Raw genomic sequence first — 16,748 nt, forward strand, 5'->3', positions numbered from 1 at the left:
GTGAAATAAACCATTTCAGAAATATTTGCCAGTGGTCCTCTTGGTGCCCTTCATCAATCCTGCCCATTCCCAAAGGTAACCACTACCATGCAGGCAGTGTTTATCATACTCATGTTTGTGTTAAGCATTTGCTATACATTTATATATCTATAAACATTTGCTATACATTTATATATCTATAAACATGATGTAGTATTGTTCTGTAGGTTGTAAAACTTTATGTAAATACCAAGCTGTGTGTAACCTCTATGAGTCACTTCCCTCCCACCCCCAACACTGTATTTCAGATTTACCCATGTTGATGCATTGGCTCTAGTCCATTCACCTTAATTACTGTAACACTCTCTGTACATACCACAACGTACCCATTCTCTGTTGGTGGACATTTTAGTTGTTAAATATGAACAACATTGCAAGGAACATTCTTGCTTTTCTTTAAGACCAACTTCTCCTTCTCTGTGGAATCAGTAGACGAGGAGTGCCTGGCTGACTCATCTTCCACACATGCAATCTGCAAGGCCAGTTTAGCCAAGAGTTGTCAGTGCTTCTGCTCCAGACTCTTGCTGGAGCTGCTGCCCAGGAGAAGCCCACGGTGCCCATGGCCTCGGGCACCTCTAACTTCCACCACTGGCCTCTGGCTGTGGGGCCGGTGCCCCGAGATTTGCTGGGAACATCTGAACGCACTTTCTACTGCTCCTTCCACATCTACTCACCAATATAGTTCTTCACACTTTATCTTTTTGATCATTGAATGATTTCAAGTTCCTGGTCAGGACTGAAATGTTGGCAAGGGAGTTAGAAACAGAAGAGGGAGTGAATGAAGACTCTGTTAATCGGCCTCTTTCTTTCTCACACAGCAATTTTTCTAACAGATGCAATTTCATTTGAGAGCTGCAAGAACGGAATCTTATGTTTTATTTCTTTATTCATCATTTTACAAACGGGATTCACTGTAAAAAGGAAATTGCCTTTGTGGTTCAGTTCTTCAGACTGGAGTGCTCAGAGCTTCAGTTTTTACACCAGTGGCTGCCACCACCTTGGATCTGGTGGGTGAGACCCAGCCAGGGAGGGAGGCTAAGAAATCAGGCAGAGTTCATTTAAATTCAATATATTTTTATTCTTCGTAAATACAATGAGTACAACCTTTTAACTTCACAAATCAGTTAATTCACTTTGTACAAGAAAAGTTTGACTCATCCTATGATAGTCCAAGTGCTGGATATTTTTCCTCAGGGCTAGTACCTAATAAATCAAAATGTGAAAAGTACAGCAGCTATTTTAAAATGTTTGTTTCTACAGTTTCATAAGTATAGATTCATACCAAAGGAGCAGCTTATAGTATAGGACGATGTGTGTGTATGGGTGTGTGTGCGTGCGTGCTCGTGCACGCATTCAAGGCTTTACTAGAAACCGGTTTTCTGAAAGGCATTGAAGAGTCTCAGGCTGTTAGCAATGGATCAATCAAGAAACCTTTAGCGTCCATCTCCTTGAAGTTCCTTCTGGCATTACGTCTGTGTTCACTTACTGTCTGGTGTGACTCACTGAAACACGAGTGTGGACCCCCATTGCCTTTGGTTTCAGCACTATGTTAACGGGACAGCAATCCGCCTCACTCCATCATTCATCTCCACTTTATTTGGTTTTGCTGTTTTTATTCATCCTCCCTTGACTTGTGTTCTTTTAGTAAAGCTCTTCTATTTTTGAGATGATAGCCAACCTGAAGTCCTGGTAAGAATCTCGTTTTCGTCCACCAATTCCTTTGACAAGGTTGCCTGGCCTATGGTATTAAAAAGAAGAAGAACAAAAGAGGAAGGAAAGAAAAAAGAGAGAGAAAAAGCAAATCTCATGGCATCAGCTACCTTTCACTTATTAACTCAGTTTTGAAGGCCACTTCATGATGTATTACAATAGAAGGGGAACTTTTGATAAAACTTTTGATTTAAGACCTAACCATTATTTTTAAAATAAATTCTCCAACGTAAGATAGTTCTGAAGGCTGCTGTATGGTGTTATACACAGAGAGCTATATTTGGTTACCCAACTTTGTATGCTAAAAAGGAAAAGAAAGTTCTACTTATGTTTCAGCTTTTGATAGTTCAGCCCGGTCTTCCAGGAAGAGGCAGAATGGCAGGCCTGTGGCAACCCCCGATTCAGCCCCCCTCCCAGGGCGTGGCAGCAGCGAGTGCTCTGCTCAGGGGTCCTGTGATGCCCCCTTTCCTTCCGGGCTGCCCTACCCTGGGTGAGGCAGCAGGTCAAAGCTACTGGAACAGTTCTGTGTCAATTGACATTTTTTCCTGAAGGCTACACATTCCCAGGTTTATGCTTCCCGAAGGGTTTGTTAGTTGAGGCTTATTCTCCATGGGTAGAAGTTCATCAGAGACTGTCCCATCTTGAAAAGTGGGGACATTGAGAGCTTAGATATCACTGGATTTGTACATATCTGAAAGCAGTCTTGTAATTGGCACGTTGCCGATGGTTTTTTTGAAAAACACTTCTTCTATGGTTGATGGACTAATAGAACGTAAAGCTGGCAAAAGCAACAGGAGTTTTCCAAAGCGACACGGTTGAGTGGGATATCTGGAATAGGAGAAGCCGTGAAAGCAATAAGATCCGTTACTGATGGGAATTAATATCTTATACTGGAACACACACCATCTTCAGCATAACTCCTGATTGGGCCTCTTTAATAACATACTCTCCTTGCAATAGAGTCCTAGACAGGCACTACCGTCTCTGTTTTGCATGTAGACTAATCGAGGCACGGAGAACATAAGTGACGCAGCCAAAATCACATGGTGACTGTCCCTACATTGGCAAAGGGGTTGCACTGTGTTTGGAGAAAAAATAATTTTAAGAAACATGGTACTAAGTTTAGGTCAAATAATAAACTTAAGGTTTCCAGGGTAGAAAACACCCACGGTATTGATGACAAAGCTAGCGACAGCATCTACATTTTCTGAGTCTCAAGGCTCCTCCACCAGGCTATTTCCCTCAAATAAAATGGATTCCTTTTCTGAGCAATTCTCCAAATTATTATTCAGGCGTTATACTTAGTCACTCTCAGGAATAATTCCATCCTTATTACGCTGCAAATTAAAGACTAAGTTCTGTTGGGTGGCAGTGCCACCCAACTTTCATGTCAATGAAATTGACATATAATTAAAGATGTGAGAAATTGCTTAACAATTTCCTCTCTTGATGTCCAACATACATCTGTGCTCAGATATGCCAGTTCCATTTTCTGCTGCCTTTAGATGCCTATAAACCATCCCCTCACGGCAGCCCTGATGCTTCTTCAATCAGTAGCTTGGAATCAGGTATCAACACCTTCCACAAGGAGGGCTCCCTCCACTGAAACTAACCACCTAAAAGACTGAGCTCCAGGATACTTACCTGTGACTAAGCCAGATTCAACCCATGGCCACAAGGTGCCAGAAACTGACAGATATCAAAATTCCTTCACGGGAGTTGGGTAGCTGAACATGGAGTTGAACTGCCTGTTAGCTCCACCCTGCAGATAGAGTCCAGGGGAGCAGTTTTCATGCCTGTCTCTCAGCTTTGGGCACACAAGAGGCCCTCTCTTCTACCTGATCCTGGGCTGATAATTCCTTCTGGGCTTCTGAGGACCTCATTTCGCTCTTTTGCTGCCCAGTTTCCTGACCACCCACGGACAGGGGCCACCAGACCACATTTAATAATGTGGTATGGAAACGGTGCAGCTTATCTACATTATAAAAAACACCCAAATCCTACCACTTGCTCTCCTTGATGAAAGTATCTGCTACATTTCCTGGAAAGTTATCCCAAGACCCATGCCTCCCTTTCATCGTGGCCAGTTATTCTCTTCAGCAGCTCTGTTTCCCTTCCCAGAGTCAGGCAGAGGAGAGAGAACACTGTAGTGGAGGGAGGCAGTGGCTGTCTAGACAAGCCTCCACCATGTCTGCAGCATCCACCCAACATGCTGGAAGTTTCCCATGGTGAGAAACCACTGTGGGAAATACTTTCAGGAAGGATGGATTTTGGAGAATCCATAGACAATTAACTCTTGATTTTCTGTGAGTAGATTATCCACTCACCTACTCACCCACTTCTTTTATTCTCTAGTTAGGAAGGGGCTGGTTAGCCAGTCAAGAAGAACTAATTGTCTATCATATGTGGAGTACTGTACTACCCAGAGACAATAACAATATTTGTGTGTGTGTGTGTGCATGTGTGTGTGTGTGTGAGAGAGAGAGAGAGAGAGGGAAACAGAGAGAGAGTCTCTGACTGCTCAAAATTATTTTTTAGAATATCTATGCCCCTGACTTTATCCATCAGCATAAATAACTGGAAGTTTTCTCTTCAGGTGTAAGTGTTCTGGATCTGCCACAGTTCTGAATATTCGATGTTTAGTTATAACATATAGTTTGTGTGACACGCCGATTCCTAGCCTTCTCCTCATGTCCTAGAGAATAAGAGAAATAGCTTACAGAGCTGTAACAATTGGCTCAGTTTGCAATTTTAACAATTAATGTACAATTAGCTCAGTTGGCAATGTTAGCTTTTCATTTCAATTTCAGATTTTATTTTTCTAGACAAGAAAGCACTAGAGGAGAATGTTCACTGATTTGAAGGAGCTAAGGAATAAGGCATAGTCAGTTTTGTCACATGTAGATTTTAGATATTAATATTAAATTATAGCCGTACCTGATATCATGACATAAAAATTCCATGTCAAAGCAAATGTGTTCCTTCCAAGAATAATTTCCTTGTTTTGAGGGTGGGGGGAAGTGGTATACTTGCCGTTTCTCTAAAATAGACGTGTGTTAATCTGTGGTTTCACTCTCTCTGGTCGCCCTATAAGCAGCTCCTGGCAGGCGAGGCTCTCTGACTCTCCCCACTCACCTCTCCCGAACCTCCCACAGCACCTCTACCAGCCCCTCTACTGGCTCTCGTCGCACCCCTCCTCCCCTGCTGCAATCCTCCCAGTCGAGGACCAGCTCACATGCTGTCTCCTCCATCCATCAGCCTGTCCAGATTTTCCCTCACCCCCTCCAGCTAGACTCTGTCTCTTCCCCTCCCCACTTGGCTTTTCTCTCTCCTCTGGTCTGAACTGGAGTAACACTTCTGCCTGCTTCGTGCAATGATAAGGGGCAATGTACTGTTCTTTCTGGGGTCCCCCAATGCTCACCAGGAGCGGGTACTCAGTAAAGGCTTGACTGAATCAGTAACTGGATATCATATTCTTCTTGGGGTGATGTTCTTTCTACCTTAAAGACGCTAAATGTCAGAGATCAGTTATGATACCCAAGTTAGTTTTTAGTAGGGAAAAAGTGCCCAAATTATGTACTGCTCCATTTCATAATTTTGAACAATATAAGTGCTTACTATATACATTCTGAAATTTAACGTGGATTTTAAATTAAAAAACCATGGCACTGTAATTTGTAAAAACATATACACAGGCACTATCACTTAACACAGTTTCAGTGATATTCCATGGACAAGGAACAGTTTTATTCATTAGCATTCAAAACAGGATTTATAGTAGAATAAGGAGATCCCAGCAGAAGTGGTATCACCCCAAATGAATATAGCTGACTTGGGGTTTCTCTGACCCCTTAGGTGAGGGAGGCATTAACCACCTCTACTCATTTGATCTAGTTACTTCCATGTTGAGATGACAGAGACAGGCTTCCATGGGCTTCCCTTCAAGATCAATCTAGAGAATAAAAAGAATAGCAACTCTGTTCTAACCTCAGATCTAGCACAGTCCTAACTTAGAAGCTAGGGAGGAGCCACTGCTCTTGAGAAGCCTTGCCTTTTTTCATCTGAAAATGGAACCGGAAAGCCTGTACCTCCTGGTGGACTTGCCCATTGGTGGTCCAGGAGGAGCATTGCTAGAGCCCCAGCAGCTGAGAGTTTCTACAAATGGCCAAGAACAGCCTCTGCCAGTGGGCACTGCTTGGCCAGAAGTAACCTGGTGGGGTCTATGACTCAGTCACTCAACAGATACCAATCAGCAAAGCCAAGCAGCAATTATGATGGGGGAAAGATGGCCTCTTTAGAAAGTTCTTTGGTCCTTCTCTTTGGGATTGGCATCCAAAGGAAGACACCTGCCTTTTTTAAAGGATAATGAGACCACTCTCTACTACATCAACCATAACACTTCAGCCTTCATTTTTTGCCTTTCCCATATCTGGGTCCATTCACCCAAACGTGTTCAACTATTTTGACAGATCAACTTGTTCAGCCAGGACAGCTGTAAGGTGTCTGTCTGGCAACGTCTCACTCCAATAATCTAATTTGGTTCACTCCTCTCACCCACCCCAAGAGATAGGTGAGGACATAGACTCTTACTAAATTAACTGGCTGGCAACAAGTAATTAGTCACAATGTTTGAACTGGCTTATTACCCCCTGCTCACACATTCACAGTGGAAGCAATTTTCTTAAGTACACGTTCAAGGCAAACAGAAGTCACCTGGTATGGATGTAGCTGTTGAGAGTTAGCTGAGCCTCATCTTGAAGAGCTGCGATGGCGGCAGCATTCCGGAAACTTCTCAGTTCAGAACCACTGTGTGTAGGAACTAGAAACGAAGACCAGGAAACTGTGACAGGCAGCACAGGAAATGCAGACGGAGAAAGCACCTCTCTGCAAGTGGACGGCCAGCAGGAGAACACGCAGGTCCCCACAACTGTCGCGAATGGGGCCCTCAGCTCACCACACTGAGAGCATCAGCTCCCTTGAAAACCATCACCTCTTTTTACAAGGGTCGGTCTGGGCTTTGAGGGGCTGACTCAGCGAGGTGGCAGAACTGGAGGAGGAGGAGAGACGGGGTTGTGCCTTCTTACCAGCTTTGAAAGTGACGATGCATTTCAGACAGGCAAACTCAGTAGCGTCTAACCGGAGTTGTCTAAACCGGGCCACCACCTCTTGTAAAGCCTGTATTTCAGATATAATCTTGTTCAGCTTCTGGGAATCTGTGTTGTCACCATTCATGCCTAGAATAAAAATATGGAATAAATGCTCTACTATGAAGGCATTTTCATGATTTAATATTGATTTTTGACAAAATCCTGCATATTAATATCTATTCAATTGTCACTCTAAGATATCTGATTCCATGTAAACTGGCTATATTGTATGAAAGTTAATATAAAATCTTCTCTTGGATGATAACAAACACAGTAATTTGCATTTAAATAACAATGCAAGCAGTCATGAATACAACAAAACAACATTATTTGCATTTAAATATAGATTTATAAATGACAGGTATACTCTATTGTTCAGCAGGAATTTGTTATTCTTTACATGTTGTTCTTTTTTCAGTAATGTATTTTTATGGTAATTTCTACAACAAAGTCATTAAATTGTGCAATTCTTACCAGATACAGCCAGTAGAGTGTTAGCATCAACCGGAATGGCCCATTGTGCTATTCCTAGAACAAACAGTTCTCTCCAAGCATCTTCCAAAAGCATCAGCTGTCATACAATAGATGTATAATATAATATAGTGTGTAATTTATAAATTTATAAACAATTTCAATATGTAAATTTCCATTATTTTAAAAAGTGTTTTAAATGCCTGTCTTGGTAATTTTTCCTATGAATATTTTAACTTTCCTTTATTTTCCCATATTTTCCTTTTTGAAAAGGTGCCTATGCATTTGAGAGTCAGCCACTCCAATCCCCCAAACTTTGCTTCCCTTGGAAAAGGGTCTATCCTTCTTGTCCTTACATCCATTTGTTCCTAACCACGTAGAAACTTCTTCTGAGACCCTGGCTCTATGAAATGCCACCAGCAGCTCAGCAGGTGAATTCCCCTCATACAAAATGCTGATTTTATCAGGGTTGAGGATTCTAGACTAAGCAGGCAGATCTGGGCCCCCATCTTCCTGGAGGGTTGAGGGGGCTGGGCTGGGAAAGAGATCACTAATTCCCAAGAGGCATGCAGGGAAATCAGGGTGTAATTATGTTAATCGGGTTTTGCTGAGTTTACCTCGTCTCACTGCCTGATTTTTCTGAGACTCATAAGTGGACAGCATCAAGGTGCTTGTCATTTTCATTCTAATAAAATGTGCTACTGAATATTTAAAACGAAAATCTGGCTCCTTTTCCAAATTAATATGCTGGATTCCATGTCACCGCAGTTTGTGTGTTGTTGAAGGGTTTCCACCAAAGGGCTACGTGGCAGATGGTAAGTAAATTTTGTTTGGGTTAAAGAGTCCACAAATACTTGTTTTGAGAAAAAATAGCCAATTTACACATACACCACACACACAGAGCAAACGGTTAGAGTCAGTCAGTGAACCTAGTCAAAGATAGAACCCAGCCATCTTTAAAAATCTGTTTTGAAAAATCGCTCAAAAACCAGCTAATTCTGGATGATTTATGTGAAAGGATTTCCTTTTGGGAGCTAAGAGCCGATTTGTGAAGGCTTGTAACCAAAATTATAATTAGACCAAAAGTTTTAATTTTCAAAATGCTTTATTTTTAGTTTTATTGCATTAAGTACAGAAAATAATACTTTAAAAATGGAAGGTAATCAATATCTAATTCTGGCCTTGTCTGAAAATCCAGGCCATGAAAAAAAGAACATCCCAGCTAGAAGATTAAATGTTTTGAGCACATTGCCAGGTCTCTCTGTAGGAAACGTACTTCATATTAAAGGGCACTATTATGCTTTAATTAGGTATAAAATGAATTAAAGAAATAAATCCTTTGCTTTTAGAACCACGTATTAGCCTTTTGGGAAATGTGTCATTAATTTCCGTGAATGTACTGGTGGCAGCTGATGGTTGTGAACACTTCACTTTCTTTCTTTCCCTTAAGGTTAGAAAAATTCTGGCAGAGGCCATTTCTGATATTCCTAACAACAACACATCTGGGTTTTAGTACGATGCAATTTTTAGCAGCACATACTTTTTCTCCCTCTGAATGTCATTTACAACCACAGAATTATGCACTATGCCTATTTGTTTACAAAGTCTCTGAAAGCACTTAAAGAATCAAGGGAGACCTTAGCTTGCAGGAGGTGTGCAATGCACCCTTTAATCCTGAATGCTGATAAATCAGTGGCCAAAACTGAGCATTACAACGGAAAGTATAAAGCTGTGAATATAAAATAATGAGACTAGTTCCAAAAATCTTACAGGAGAATACTCTCATCACCTTTTATTTCTCTCAGTTCCAATGTTGTTAAGAAAACATTGTTTTATTAACAATTTTAAAAGTCATTAAGACTTAAAAAGTTGTGATTAAATTCAATGTTTCAATTAAACTAAAAAACAAAACATAATGTTCTTGTATGTTTGTTTTTCATAGACCAGATCCAAATTTACTGATATAATTACATTTCTTACTAAGGATTCCATAGCTAGATATTTTGAACCCACAGAAAGAAGCTAGTAAAAATGGTTTCCTCATTGCTGTTAAGAACAGATGCCTGGCCTTGGCAATTTATCTGGGTAACCTTCAGTTTCATAAGGCTGACTACTATTGCTTCTTTCTCAACCTCCTCCCTCAGGACCTCAGGGCCCTCTTGGCCATACCTGGTCTTGCAAAGACAGCGTGGAGAAAGCTGGCACACTCTTAGCCCACTTGATGCTCATAAACAGAAGCCTGGCAGCTGATTCACACACTGACTCTGTGGCCACTTCATAGAGATACATCGGAGTCCCATTCACTTCATGGGGGTACTGGGCAGGGAAGAGAGAGACACCAGAGAGTGAGGAAACCACAGCTTTGCCAGAAGAGCCAACTTTTAAATTTTCTAATTAGAACAGAGAAGGAGATAGGAATTTGGACGTTCTGCTTGAATGGGCAGTTGCCATAGGGGGATAAAAAGCAAACAGCTATATCTGCAGAGCTTGGGACATAATAATTGTTGGAGAGGCCATTTCCACTCTTTGGAGGCTTGTTCCTTCCAGAGGGGCATCTGGCTTGTCTATCTCCTGCAGCAAATTTTCCTCAGGCTGAGCCAAGTGCCAGGCCTGTCTCCCAATTGAGACAAGAGCTGCTTGCATTTGTGTAAATAAAAATAGATGTGAAAAAAGTATAAATTAATAGGCATCCCAAACACAAATATGCACATGAGTATTTTTAGAAAGGATGAGTATATTATGGAAATATTTCAATTAGACATCTTAATCATTCACAGAGCATTCCCATTCATAACTGACAACATATTCATAACACTACTTTCCCAAGCTTATTATACACATCAAGGGTAAGAAAGCAATATTAAATATTGTGCGTGTGCATGTGCCCAGGTGTTTGGCTTCCCTGCAGCCTGGGGCTGCAGCTGGCCCTCCCCTGGGGGAGGCCAGGAGCCCATCTCATCCTGGAGTGGGGGTTTTGGGTAGGTACCAGCTGGAAGCCTGGAGGGTAGTGCCTAGGTGGCAGCCTTTTGAGGTGGTTCTGGCTATGGCCCTTCTAGTAGAGGCTCAATCTTGGTGTAAGTCCATGTATCTCAGAAGAGAGGGAGGGGAGAGTGGGAAAGGCAGAGTGAGCTCCACATTTCTCTCTTGCATTAGGGACCCATAGCTTTGCCCAAGAAAGTAGATCCCTGCATCTCAGGGACTCTTCTGCCAGGTGTAGGCAACCCCTTTCTTCTAAAAACAAACGTCTGCTCTTCTGGCCTCCAGGAACTCCTGCGCTGCCCTCTCAGTTCAGACAAGGCTTCGCATCTGGGTTTTCTAAAGGTGCAGGTTCCTGGGCCCCACCTCAGACTTGCTGAAAGGGACTCTCTGGGAGATGGGCCCGGGAGATCAAATTTGTAGCCAGCTCAGAGAGTGACTTTACTGCATACTAAAGTTTGAGCAGCCGTAGAGCTGCCTGCAGAGCCCGGCCGAGCACCCTGCGAGGTCTCTCCATTTTTTGCTTGACCCCACACCAACTCAGAAGGAGCGGGTGCACCCCTCTCCGTCCTCGGCTCGGCACGACCTCCTTAGGCCCGGCAAGGCCACTGACCTTGGGCGTGGGCTGAGCCAGGCTCACAAGGGTCTGCCGCTCGGGGGTGGCGGACACGGCGGCCAGCTCCAGGCCGTGCGGCTCGAGCTGCGTGACGGCGGTGAAGAAGGCGGGCGGCGGCAGCGCGGCGGAGGGGAAGTGCGCGGCCGCCCCGTTCTCCTCCTTGTGTCCACGGAAGTAGAGGGCCACCTGCTTGCGGATGGTGGACGTCCGAGGCCCCCGCTCGTGCTGCACGGCTGCAGAGACAGACAGATGCACGCACGCCTGGGATCAGAGACTCGGCGACACTCAGCCGCTGCCCGCGCTCGCGGGCCAAACGCCACATCTGGACAGACAAGGTCACCCGAGAGGTGAAGAGAGGGAGGGAGAGAGAATGTGGGGGCAGAGGGCGCTCTGAGATCTTCTAACTCTTACATTATAGGCATTAGGAAGCTGAGGCCGAGGAGAGGTCACGACAATGACCAAGCCTCAAGCAAGACTAGATGAGTTCTCTGTCCATTCAGGGCTCCTCCCCACCCAGGGGAGGTCGCAAGGAAACCGAGACCCTGTGGGAGGGAGTAGTTGGGTATCCTCGTCCGCAACCAAGGGGAGAGGGAGCATTGAGCACAGTTAGGCACCAGGTCTCCGCACAGACTTTCCCGCTCCGCCCAAGGACGACTCCCCCCATCTCCACCCCCCGCCCCGCGGAAATGTCGTTTGGCCTCCGAGGGCCCCGGGAGAAAAAGACCCGAGCCCAGAAGACGCTGGGGGATGGGACGAGGGAGATCCCGTCTCAGAGTGTGCTAGAGGAAGGCAGGGGAGATGTGACAATTACCACCAACAGTTTAAACAAACAAATTAATTCAGGGCAATCTTCCGCTCGCCGAGCTTGACAACTTGTCAATACACAAGTTCAACAGGTTGGACGCTCCCTTCTGCTTCTTGCGCCGCAGAGGAAGGAGCTCTCCCCAGTGGGCGCGCTGCCTCCTGGAGCTGCCATCTGGCCCCGGCCGCCGCCACGGCAAAGCCCCCTCTGCACCCTGTCCTGAGGCCCCATTCCTCCCTCCCGGCCACTACCCCCGCCCCGCCCCGGCCTGGGGCGCCCTCGCCAGGCCACCACGCGGCACGCACTGGGACTGCGCTCTACGCCCAACGAGCATCCCGACGTCCTAGTTCCTGCTGCACGTTTAAGAGCCTTCTGGGAGCTGGGTGTCCGCTGCACCCACAGGCGTCACCCTGGCTCTCCAGCCCCTTTCTGTAGAACCGAGAGAGGGCCCTGAAAAAGCCCAGGTCTCCGCAATGGCCGTCCTGATTTTTGAACCTTGATGAATTTGCAAATGAGGGCTCGAAATTCCCGGCGTTTGCGGCTCCGCCCTCCCTCGTCCAAGACACCTCTCCCAGTCCCCATGATTGCCTCCCCGGCAGACTAACCAGACTGCGAGATCCTGCGGGAGGCTAACAGGCTTAGGGGTGGCCCCAAAAGGGCTGCAAGGAGAGGCGAGAAGAGGAATTAGGCCGCGAGGCAGGAAGTATCGCGCGTGCGTCCCCAGCAGAGTGGGATCCCCAGCAACGCTGCCTTCGTGGCGGCGCTGTCTGCTATGTGGGCATGGACCTTGCCTAGGGAGTTCCAGGAGGAGGATACGCCTGAAAATCCGAGGCCAATTCCCGGCATCTGGAAAGAAGTGCTAGGGAGATGATTTACATGCATAGGAGGGTCGTGTATTTTCTGTACATATAATTTACTTACTACTCAATCAACATTAGACGAATAAAAAGATGTACTGATTACCATCTTTGTTCATGTTGACTTCCAAACACTTCTTCAGCCTACACGCCCTGCACTGGTTTCTGTGCGTCTTGTCCACCGGGCAGCCTCCCTGGAACAGAGCGCAGGCGGTCAGCGGCCCCCAGGGCCTTTGGGCTGGGGACGCGAAGCCGGCGCCGGGTCGAGGAAAATGGCGTGGAGGCAAGAAAGGACCCCGCCACCGACCCCGGAGCGGCAAGCCTGGGTCCGCGAAAAGCCAGGGCCTTGGGCAACAGCAGGGTCAGGTAGAGAAAGGACTAGGATTCCCGGGGCTACTTCAAGAGGACCAACCCCTGACCCTAGAAAAGCGGGCAAGGAGGAAAAGTCCTTCTCCAAGCGGGTGAAGGGTCAGAGCGCCTGGTCTGCCAGACTCTGCAGTGGTGGCAGGAGAAGCCGACGAGGGAAACTTCCGCCAGGCGCGGAGGAGGTGGAGCAGGGGCGAGACTTTTCAGGACCGAAGACAGCGACCCGGCCCCAGAGGAGGAGGCCTCAGAGCTGCTGCCCGCAGGCTTGCCTGCAGGATCCCGGCCGCCGCTCCCTCCCGCCAGCTATGCTTTCTGCTTTCAGGTTGAGTCTACCTCTTTCTGTCATTTTCTGGGCGAGCCCATTTATCTATCAGATATTTATTCTCTACTCTCCCGTTTCCTCACTCTTGCCTTTATACTTGAAATCATCCTTACAACCAGCCTGTTAAGAGTTCTCTTAAAGCCTAGCCTCAGCCCAGATTCATGGAAACACAGCCATTCCTGAAAGGTGAGGCAGAAGTCAGTCAGGTTAGCAGGGTAAGGTCTACAGAGATTAGGGTGGGAAGCGAAGAGCCCAGGGCCTGGGCAATATCTAGAAATGCCCACTATGTAAATATGACCAGAAAGACAGTGTGATGAACTATGTGAAAAAATGATAATATGGACTGAGACTATTAGCCTGATAACAGAAAAAAAGAGGTAGTTGCTACCTTAGAAATGTTTATCTAAGATGCATGAGAAAATAAATGTTTTATGTAATGCAATTTTCTGGGAAAATATTGGCCATTAAAAGAGGAAATTTACAGAGAAAGTTTCTTATGGAATTCATTCAGTGTTAGGCATTATTACTCAGGGAACATATACATAGATACGTAAAGAGCATATCTACATATGTATTTTATATACAGAAAATACATAAGAAGCTTGGTGCTCTCCTATGTTTATATGACTTGCTACTGTTACATTTGTAGTGGGAACAGAGAATAAAATAAAGCTCCTTTTCTTTTGCTTCAAAATGTCAAAAATTCATATACTCTGAATTTGTAGTAAGCACATGTTTTGAAATATCCTTTAGGAAAAAATTGCACACTCGAACACAATTTTATGAGATCACACCTCTCTAATTTAAAATATGTTGATTTATTTAAAATAAAGGTATGGCAGAGGTTCATAACAATTTCTAAATGTCCTCATTACTGTTAATAATAAATTGGAGTATAATTTACCTAATCTTAGAAGAAAAGAGAGAAAGGAAATAATTTTTGGTTCCTAAGTGAATTCTTCAGGACATCTTTGCTAGTCAGTGTAATAGCTCAATGTAAAGAGGTTTAAAGAACTTGTTATTAAATGCAATCACATGTCTATCCTCAAATGTTATCCTCCTAGTATTCTGATAAACATGCTAATGCCAAATGGAAGCCTTCATTAGTTCTTGAGTGTCTTCAAATCAGATGATGTGTGCGTAAATACCAGAAGCCTGAGAGAAAGATGAGCGCCTCAGCTCAGTCCACTTATTCTCTCTGCAAGGAGTGGACCACCAAGCCTGACGAGTCTATCATCACTCCTTTACAAGTACTTGGACTGACATCAATATGTTTGAATTGATAGCCAATCCCTTTGAAAATATCAAGCATAACATCTGAGATTGTGATTCCCCAATTCTGTGTATTGCATAAAAGTAAAAGATAATTTAAGTAGAAGTCTGCTCAAATTTGACGACCCACAGCAATCCCTATATTCTTGTAGAGCTCTTGGGATACAGTCCTGTGTGTGTCTAATGTGTTGTGTCCCTATTGCATAAAAGTAAAAGATAATTTAAGTAGAAGTCTGCCCAATTTTGACGACCCACCTAATCCCTATATTCCTGTGGAGCTATTGGGCTACAGTCCTGTGTGTGTATGTTTTGTGTCCCTATGATGGAGCTAAAAATTGATACAGAGCTGTGTACCCAATTAAACAGGTAACAGGACTGGAGAGTTCAAAATAACTTATCCAAATGCAAATGTCTTCTTGTTTTTGTTGATAATTCAAATCTTTCAGAAATTGATATGGGCAGACATGGCTTCAGAAAAAGATGGAATAATTCACTAGTACCAGACAATATATGTGTAAGTATATACACATATCATATATATACATTTCATATATATACATATGAATATATATATAGTGAGAATGTTTTAACCATTTTGGTTACCAAAGGATGACCTCTGACTAATACACTTTCCAGGATCTTCTTGGGAGTCAAGGTGGTGGCTCTGAGCTGAGGGTCTATATGCCTGGCTAAGAAGGCGGCAAAGTATGGGGACAAAAAGGCTGATCTCCTAGGTTGAAATAAGCCTATTACCGAGCTGGAAACTGAGTCATGGGGTTCTACTCGCTCTTTCTGGAAGCTTTGGCTCACATTCAGCCCATGCCCTGACTCCTCTTTCCCTTTGAGACAGTTCTGCCTGCTTGAGACCAAAACACAACCAACCAGGCCCATCTTCTGAGCAGAGAAAGAGAAGATACGGGAACCTTGGAGAGGGTCCCAGTTAGTCCTTCGTTGGGAGCCTTCTCTTCTTACTCACTCTGCCCTTTCCTGACAAGGCCCAACTAAAGTCACATGGGTGCTGAAGCCCCACTGGCCACTTCCAGAGCAGCCTGTTTCTCGAAGTTGAAAGGGCACAGCCCCTCACAGAGCACATCCTCTCTATTCCAAGTGGCCAACACTCACTTTGGGCCTCAGCCTTGACAGGGATGCCCTGAGCCTTTCACTTATGCCATCCCACGCAGTGGTCAGGGTGCTCACCCTGGGTGCTGGGGGTGGGGTGGGCAGGCAACAAACATAGTCTTTTCTCCTGCCTTCACTTGTGGTTTAGATTCTAAACATCCTTAGGTCCCCTGGGCCAGCTTTATAGCCACTGGGTGTGGGCCTTTCCCAGTGTCAAAATCTGTCAGAGGATTAAAAAGGTGGGGTGGGGGGGAGGGGGCGGGAGGGAAGCACCAGGAATTCAGGCCTCCTTTTGCAAACTCATCTGTCATCCCTTACCTCTTCCCGCCTTTCCCAAGTGAAGGGCCTCTGAGAGTTAAGGCAGGAAGGAGGGGAGAGGAACGGAGAGGTCAGGGTCTGGTCTCTTCTCTGCAGCTTGGAAACTCGGAGGAGGCCTTGGCACAAACAAAGGAGGGGGCAGCAGCGGAGGGGAGCCGAGCAGGCAGCCCTGGTGAAGGTACCTGGTTTCCAGATTTGCAGACATACGTCCTATTCCTTCGGATACTCCGTTTGAAAAAGCCCGAGCAGCCATCGCAGGCGTAGACTCCGTAGTGTTTCCCCGAGCTGCGGTCGCCACACACTTTGCAGGGGATATCTAAAATGCGGCCTGAAATCGCAGGAAGGACAGGGAAGGGGGGAAGGGGCGAGACGGAGAAGAGGGCGGAGAAGAGGGAGGAAAGGGGAGAGAGAGAGAGAGATGCTAAGCAATCTGACCTCTGAAGGGATTAGCACCGAAGCTGCGGTAAAAGCAAATAATGAAGTGATTTTATAGCCAAACTTTTTTTCCTTGAGCAAGTGTCAGTTTCCTACAATGAGCATTATTCATGCACCGCTACATGTATTCGGGTCTCCTCTAATCGCCGAGACCCACTTTGGAATAAAAGATTACAGCAGGCCGGGGCGGCAGCACAGCCCGCCGCTGCCTTTCTGCTCCGCGGAAAGTTTGGCCGCCTCCCTCCCGGCTCTTACATTTAACAGAAAAAGTTGTTAGTGAGCGCGCGAGGAGACAAAC

General features: G+C 45.3%; 1 protein-coding gene across 1 annotated transcript in view; it reads right to left on the minus strand.

Moving 5' to 3' along the window:
• Positions 1-1,125: 1,125 nt before the first annotated feature.
• Positions 1,126-16,748, minus strand: part of NR2E1 (nuclear receptor subfamily 2 group E member 1) — a gene marked incomplete at its 5' end in the record, with an annotated part of 101,805 nt that continues 86,182 nt past the window's right edge. The window contains 8 exons of the mRNA XM_058566516.1: positions 1,126-2,577; positions 6,463-6,568; positions 6,834-6,983; positions 7,371-7,467; positions 9,537-9,683; positions 10,957-11,192; positions 12,725-12,812; positions 16,198-16,343. Of these exons, the coding sequence (XP_058422499.1) occupies positions 2,415-2,577; positions 6,463-6,568; positions 6,834-6,983; positions 7,371-7,467; positions 9,537-9,683; positions 10,957-11,192; positions 12,725-12,812; positions 16,198-16,343 (1,133 nt within the window). The remainder of the gene's footprint in view (positions 2,578-6,462; positions 6,569-6,833; positions 6,984-7,370; positions 7,468-9,536; positions 9,684-10,956; positions 11,193-12,724; positions 12,813-16,197; positions 16,344-16,748) is intronic.

This window comes from Diceros bicornis, chromosome 23, assembly GCF_020826845.1.
Source record: "Diceros bicornis minor isolate mBicDic1 chromosome 23, mDicBic1.mat.cur, whole genome shotgun sequence".
Lineage (NCBI taxonomy): Eukaryota > Metazoa > Chordata > Mammalia > Perissodactyla > Rhinocerotidae > Diceros > Diceros bicornis.